Here is a 6,730-nt window from a genome sequence, read left to right on the forward strand (position 1 = left end):
TCTGGTTTGCGCGATTTTAGGGGAGGCGGAGGCGAATTTGCGTCGAGCGTTTGAAGAGGCTGAGAAGAACGCACCTGCAATTATCTTCATCGACGAAATTGACTCTATCGCACCCAAGAGAGAGAAGACAAACGGAGAGGTGGAGCGGCGAGTGGTCTCGCAGCTGCTGACGCTGATGGACGGCTTGAAGGGCAGGGGCCAAGTTGTTGTGATCGGTGATTGCCTCACAAACACGGCTATCTAGCAGCACGTCGAACTTCTGAGACACTCCTTACCCGTTGGAGCAGCTGCAGAGACGGACAGACTGCTGAGCAGCAGACACCAGCATGGGGCGTAGAGGCCCTAAGACTTGGGCTCACTTCCTTTGTTTTTAAAGCGTTCGCATACGTGCTTGAGACGGCCTATTGCTGCTGAGAGCTTGCTGCTTCTGGTACGATTTCGCAGGGGCCACGAACCGCCAGAACTCCATTGACCCTGCTCTGCGACGTTTCGGTCGGTTTGATCGTGAGATTGACATTGGCGTGCCAGATGACAATGGGCGACTCGAAATCCTCCGCATCCATACCCGCAACATGAAACTGGGCCCCGACGTCCGCCTGGAGGAGCTCGCCTCGAGCACTCACGGTTTCGTGGTGCGTAGCAGCCAGCAGCCTTTGCGCGATGACGGACACGCTGTGTGCATGGCGTGCCTGTCCTGTTCGCTCTCTCTTGTCCCCATTCTAACTCATTTCCTTTCTTTTTCGAAATCGATGGCTGCCTGCAGGGTGCTGACTTGGCGCAACTTTGCACTGAGGCCGCGCTGTCGTGCATTCGAGAGAAGATGGATTTGATCGACCTGGAAGATGACACCATTGATGCACAGGTAATGGCTCAATGCCGGCTCCGTCTTACACCCCCAGCTACTTGGCCGTGCTGTCTACGCACTGCACGTCTGTCAGCAATTCCTGTGCAGTCGCAGCTCGTTATGGGGTTAGGTTTTTGTGGAACAGGCGTTGGTAGGCAGCTCAGTCGTCGGCTTCTGCTGTTGCGTTTCCATTTTGTTCTGCAAAGGTGCTGAGCTCTATGGCAGTCACTCAAGAGCACTTCTCGTCAGCGTTACAGAGCTGCAACCCGTCTTCGCTGAGAGAAACGGTTGTGGAGGTGCCCAACGTTAAGTGGGATGACATTGGTGAGTGTTTAGAGCTGCGTTCTAAGGGTTATGGGCACATTGTGGAGGTTCATATGCATGTACGCTGTTGCCTATAATTCGTCTGCTGGCGATGTTTGCCCGTCATTTTACAGGTGGTCTGGAGGAGGTCAAGAGGAATTTGCAGGAGATGATTCTCTACCCAATTGATCATCCCGAGAAGTTCGAGAAGTTCGGTATGAGTCCAAGCCGTGGTGTACTCTTTTATGGACCTCCAGGCAAGGCTGAGAGCAAAGCAGTATCTGTGCAGTGGCGCAGCTGGTTTACTTGTGTGCATGCACTTCCCCGCATATTCGCGTGTGCTTCAGATGGTAAACTCTGTTGTTTGTGCATGCAAATGCATTCATGCATATGCTGGTGGGTTGTGGAGCTCAAATGTCTGCTCATTTGTATGGAGGCACTATAAGTGCCTGTTCGTGCTGCAGCTTGCCCTTATACATTGCGCGTAGCTTTAAAGAGAGATGCGTGCGTGCCTGGCTGTAGTGTCTGGGATACAGCAGGTTTCGTTTGTGCGCTTATGGATGAGCTGGTTATCTGATATGCAAAGGGGAGCACGGTTGGCTTGTTGTGTGTTTTGCGGTCACTTCAGGATGCGGCAAAACTTTGTTGGCGAAGGCTGTGGCGTCTGAATGCTCGGCAAACTTTATTTCCATCAAAGGTCCCGAGTTGCTAACGATGTGGTTCGGTGAATCCGAGGCGAACGTTAGAGAGGTGTTTGACAAGGTAAGCTAACAAATTTGCCTTACGTGGGCTTCTTTGCGTAAGAGAGAGCCGAAGCAATGCTTAGGCTGTTTCTGTGTGCCCCTATGATTGCCGACGCGCATCCGCCCCTGCATGAGGAATTTTATGCGTTCAGGCGCGAGCCGCGAGCCCCTGTGTTCTGTTCTTCGACGAGCTCGATTCTATTGGCACGCAGCGTGGCAACAACTTGGGGGATGCGGGTGGCGCTGGTGAGTTGGAAAGAGACCAACTACTTAGAAATGTTTGGGTTGGGTAGTCAGTGAGGCGAGCGTATCCCGTGAGTGCGCAACCCCGTTTTTGTTTGGGCGGACGGGAAACGATGTGCGCGCACAGGTGACAGAGTTATGAACCAGCTGCTGACGGAAATAGATGGCGTTGGTCCTATGAAGAACCTTTTCTTCGTGGGGGCCACTAATAGGCCTGAACTCCTCGACGAAGCTCTTCTTAGGCCGGGACGTCTCGACCAGCTTATCTACATTCCCCTCCCAGATCTGCCTGCGCGTGTTAGCATTTTGCAAGTGGGTTTCATTTCAGGATGGGATGGGCGCACGTATTGGTAGCGTTAGTTTCCGCTCCTGCAACCTAAAGAAAGCGCAAGCAAAATTGTGGTTGTGCTTATTTGCTGAAGGCGACATTGAGAAAAGCGCCAGTGGCACCAAATGTGCCCATTCCTTTCCTGGCGCACAAAACCGCGGGCTTTTCAGGGGCGGATATCGCTGAAATGTGTCAACGAGCTGCGAAAGCCGCCATTCGTGACGTGAGGTTCCCAGCAAGAATTATTTGCGTTTAAGGGTGACGAAATTGCTTTTTCTTAAAGCCAGCCAGTCTTTGTGGTGTGCAGTCCATGCATTTTCTGTAGAATGACCCAAATTATGATGCCGCGTGTGAGTGTTTCCGTAGGCTATTGCTGCCGAGGAACTCGCCCGGGCTGCGGGCACTGAAGGAATGGATGAAGATGAGTCGAACGTGAAGTATGAAATCACGCGCAAACATTTCGAAGAAGGACTCGCTGGTGAGAGGTTGAGCACTAACGAACACGCATCAGTCCGCTTGCGCACACTGTACCTTTTATATATATGTACCGATTGTAGTAGCATTTTTGAGGCTGTTGAGATGTTCTGGAGTGCTTTGAGCTGTTAGTTTATTAACTCGATATATTTTTTGCTTGCGGATACGTGCAGGAGCACGGAGGAGTGTTTCGCAGACGGACTTGTCGAAATACGACTCCTTCAGAATGAAGTTCGACCCCATCTACAAGAGCCAGGCGGCAGGGGGCGATGGAACTATCATTGTTGATTGGCCCAACACAGACGGCGCCGCGACAGATCTGGTGAGGGGTTTGCCTAGTAACGTTTGTATGCCCTTCCTCTTTGCATTATCTACTGCATTACCCATTAGTATTTACCATATATACTTCATGGTTTGTTTAGCACGAATGGACATTACATCGTCCGTATACGCGCATTGTTGTACGGTCAACTTTATGAAGGAGCTAGCGCATATCCATGCTTCCAGACAGAACCGACAGAACCCAGACATGAACTTCATAGACACTGTGTATTCCGACTGGATTTAAACGTCATTTTCGTGGATCGCATCGAGTTGCATTCGTTTTTTCCCGCCCTGAGGATTGCACTGTGCATCTGCATCCGAACTGGGTTGTGCATAGGGGCGAGTTGAGGAAGGCGACGACGACGATCTGTACTCGTAATCGGACATTTCGCTTGCACCCCTTTAATCGAAGTGGTGCCACTTCTGAGAAGAGCAAACTCTTCAGCGAACAGCGACTGTGCACAAGCTCATGCGTGCGCAAATCAAGTTGACGTCTGCACTGGGATAAGAGGGAAGGTATAGAGGAAAGGAGGAGGCAGAATATAGGCATTTATTTTATTGCTTCGTTGAAGCTATTAAGCAATTTACTGCATCGAGGGTATCTGCAGTCGGTAGATGTCCTTTATTCCTATGCTTCCACTAGGATGAGGCAGCGTCACCGCCGGCAATAGCAGCTGCCTGCGGCTGCTCCTTGTTCCAAACTAAAGGAAAAGTACTTTATGCTTTCTGCTGCAAAAATCCTACAGAGGCGGGCATAAAACTGCTTTGTTAGAAAGTTTTGCCTTTGCCTTCGATTCTGTATGCAGCATATGAACTGGTCGATTCCCTCCTAATGTCCGTTTTCCCCGTTGCGAGGATGTTTAAGTATTCAGTATGTTACGAGTTAATCGCTGTAGTGCAGTTGCTTGAAACTGCTCCCACTCCTACACTGAACGGGCAGTTGGCACCCTTGTGAACAGCAGAGGGTAGCCTCTGCAGACAAAAGTTAAAGCTCAAGTAGTTANATGACAACTAAGTCTTATCCATATATTATGCGGTAGCATTCGTTAGATGCCAGTCCTCGGTGAAGGATTTCCGCTTCGGTGCCCAAGGAGGCTTCCAGTAAGGCCCCAACCAGAACCAGCGGCCTGACCGCCCGCGCATCTGCAGGACAGGGGGAAGCAGAGAAACAATCAATCGAGGCCCCCCAATGAGTTCAAAGAATTCTTTGCAAATATGTTCCAACTAATGAAAAACAATACCTACTGTGTATATGATTCAAAAATCACTATACAAACGAATTTTAAGTAGAATGATGTGAGCTTCAGTAAGAACAGCGTGATACGGGGATAGGGTTTGCCTGGATTTTCCATTGTTGCTGCTCACCATCCGTGGCTTTCCTCCGCGACGAGCCTTTGTGTGGGGGAACTTCACAGGATAGAATTCGTGCGCCTTCACCTGAGCAGCCGAACCAAACCGGCAACATTCAACGTGCCCCGACAGCTGTATACGGATACATTCCCTTCACAATATGGGGTCCACTTACTATATATAAATGTGCAGTGGATGTACAGCACGTTGCACGCACAGTTAGCTCAGTAGAGATGCATTAGTATGTGAAAAATGTATATAATAGGTACAAAGAGGACGGACTGAGCAGCTGGAGCCACCACTATATATATATATATATATATATATATATATATATATATATATATATATATATATATATATATATATATTAATAACGGCAACGTAGCCAGTGAAGGCAAAAATATGCAATGTATAAAGTGAACATTTTGCTTCTACGTTCGAAGGCAAAGCAGAATATCCACAGAATGCCTCACCGCCACGTCGAAGCGGCCAATCGTTTGCTGCACTCGCCGATCATCAGGCCCTGCAGGAAGCGCAAAACAAACCCCAATAATCCATTCACTTTAGATTTTAACTAGCTCTTCCCCTCGATGAGCGAGAAACATTTAGCCCAAAGAGCGAATGCGAGTTCCCCCAGGTGCCTGCCTCTTCAGCTTCCGCTGGACGCTGTGCCTTGGTGGAGTCAAAAGGAAAAAATAACGCTGCCACTATCGGCGGCCACAACCTACCTAATGCGGTGTACATACAAGTAAGTAGAGTGCGCCCGGCACTTGGAGCTCGCGGCTCAAACCAAACATTGAAAGGATGGACGCCTCGCTTTTTGCCTCCTTTATCTTGCAATGTCTGCGGCTTGGCTTGCAGAGTCGCCGCTACTGCGTCTGCCCCTGCTGTCTTCTCCGGTTGCCCAGAGATATTTATTTGCATGTAATTACACTGCGCTGAGTCCTCCAGCCATTCCACGTGGGACGTCATCGCCAGTTCCAAACCTGAGGCCTCAGCCTTATCTAAGAACAGGCGGGCAGACAAACACCGTCGGGTTCTGGCCAGCCATTCAGCTAGCCTCCACAGCTCAACATTCAAACACTCCTCAGAAAATGGCACTTCCACTCCTTCTGTTTTCGTTTGTGGTGTTCCTGCTTCTATTCTGTTTGCTGCCGTTGCTGATGATGCCCGTGGCGACCGAAGAGGCTGCGCTCCCCGCGCTTTGGCAAACAAGCTTTTGTTTAGAACTGAAACGAACCCAAGCACATTCCAAAAGCACTCGAAAATCAATACTAGAGAAAGCATAAATCCCATGCACAAAATTGCTGCAATGTGCGTCATCGAAAGTACCAGGCCAGACTGTATTGACAGCTACAGCAAATGCCCCTTCACGAGGCAGTTGTCTCTGTTTTCACGAGCTCAAGGTGAAAAAATATAAGGCGCCGAATGCCCCACTGTCCTCTCACTCACGGCACTGGTTGTAAAGCGACAAACGGCGGATTATGGGGCAGTCGTCAGGGGCCCACTGGGGCTCTTCTTTTTCAAGTATTTTCTCAAGGGTCGCGCGAATACCAGCACGTACAGGAGGGGGATCTTTCTGCTGTCTATTTGCTGCTGAAACCCTCCTTCTCTGCATAGCCCATGAAAGCACCTCGTGCAATGCTTGCAGATCCTGAATATGGGTTTCAAAACATCGCAGCAAATTGTTTCCCATTGCAAGAGAAGCCGCCGTCGTCTTCGATTGCCCCGCAGGTCACTCCTTACGAACACACTCCGGCCCGCTACGCACAACAACAGCTAGCGGGGCATCTACACTCACACGGGTGTCAATCCCGGGGACGTCGAAGAGTGCAACTGTGGCGAGGGCGGCCAGCTGGGTTGCGCGTTCATCTGAATCCAGCAGGTAGCCTGCAGGCGACGGTGTCTGATGTCTGTCGTTGCCATCTGACCCCAAAGAAGACTGAATTGCTGAATCCCCCCTGAGCTTTCTCATGCCGAAGGTTCTCCGGGGTGTCGATGACTGTTTGTTGGGTTCGGTGAGATCGGCGGACAGCAGCAGACCCTCCTTTAACTTATCCAGCAGTGTCTGCGACGGGTAGAGCGTACATATACTGGGTGTATACACTCAGAAGAGAT

The 6,730-nt window shown here is 50.2% G+C and overlaps 2 protein-coding genes across 2 annotated transcripts in view; one reads left to right on the forward strand and one right to left on the reverse strand.

Annotated features, from left to right (window-relative positions):
* EMH_0026110 (cell division protein 48, putative) overlaps nt 1-3,638 on the forward strand; it is a gene marked incomplete at both ends in the record, with an annotated part of 4,880 nt that extends 1,242 nt beyond the window's left edge. The window contains 12 exons of the mRNA XM_013502570.1: nt 21-215; nt 445-632; nt 764-862; nt 1,051-1,168; nt 1,282-1,362; nt 1,776-1,909; nt 2,043-2,136; nt 2,261-2,445; nt 2,556-2,684; nt 2,828-2,939; nt 3,109-3,257; nt 3,597-3,638. Coding sequence (XP_013358024.1) covers nt 21-215; nt 445-632; nt 764-862; nt 1,051-1,168; nt 1,282-1,362; nt 1,776-1,909; nt 2,043-2,136; nt 2,261-2,445; nt 2,556-2,684; nt 2,828-2,939; nt 3,109-3,257; nt 3,597-3,638 — 1,526 coding nt within the window. The remainder of the gene's footprint in view (nt 1-20; nt 216-444; nt 633-763; nt 863-1,050; nt 1,169-1,281; nt 1,363-1,775; nt 1,910-2,042; nt 2,137-2,260; nt 2,446-2,555; nt 2,685-2,827; nt 2,940-3,108; nt 3,258-3,596) is intronic.
* Nucleotides 3,639-4,288: 650 nt separating this feature from the next.
* On the reverse strand, nt 4,289-6,587 carry EMH_0026120 (uncharacterized protein; the record flags this gene model as incomplete). Its single annotated transcript, XM_013502571.1, has 6 exons — nt 4,289-4,402; nt 4,625-4,696; nt 5,086-5,135; nt 5,383-5,841; nt 6,065-6,224; nt 6,414-6,587. The coding sequence occupies 6 exons, from the start codon at nt 6,585-6,587 to the stop codon at nt 4,289-4,291; spliced, it is 1,029 nt and encodes a 342-aa protein (XP_013358025.1).
* Between the last annotated feature and the right edge of the window lie 143 nt (nt 6,588-6,730).

Source organism: Eimeria mitis, genomic scaffold (assembly GCF_000499745.2).
Source record: "Eimeria mitis Houghton genomic scaffold, Emh_scaff958, whole genome shotgun sequence".
NCBI classification, from domain to species: Eukaryota; Apicomplexa; class Conoidasida; order Eucoccidiorida; family Eimeriidae; genus Eimeria; species Eimeria mitis.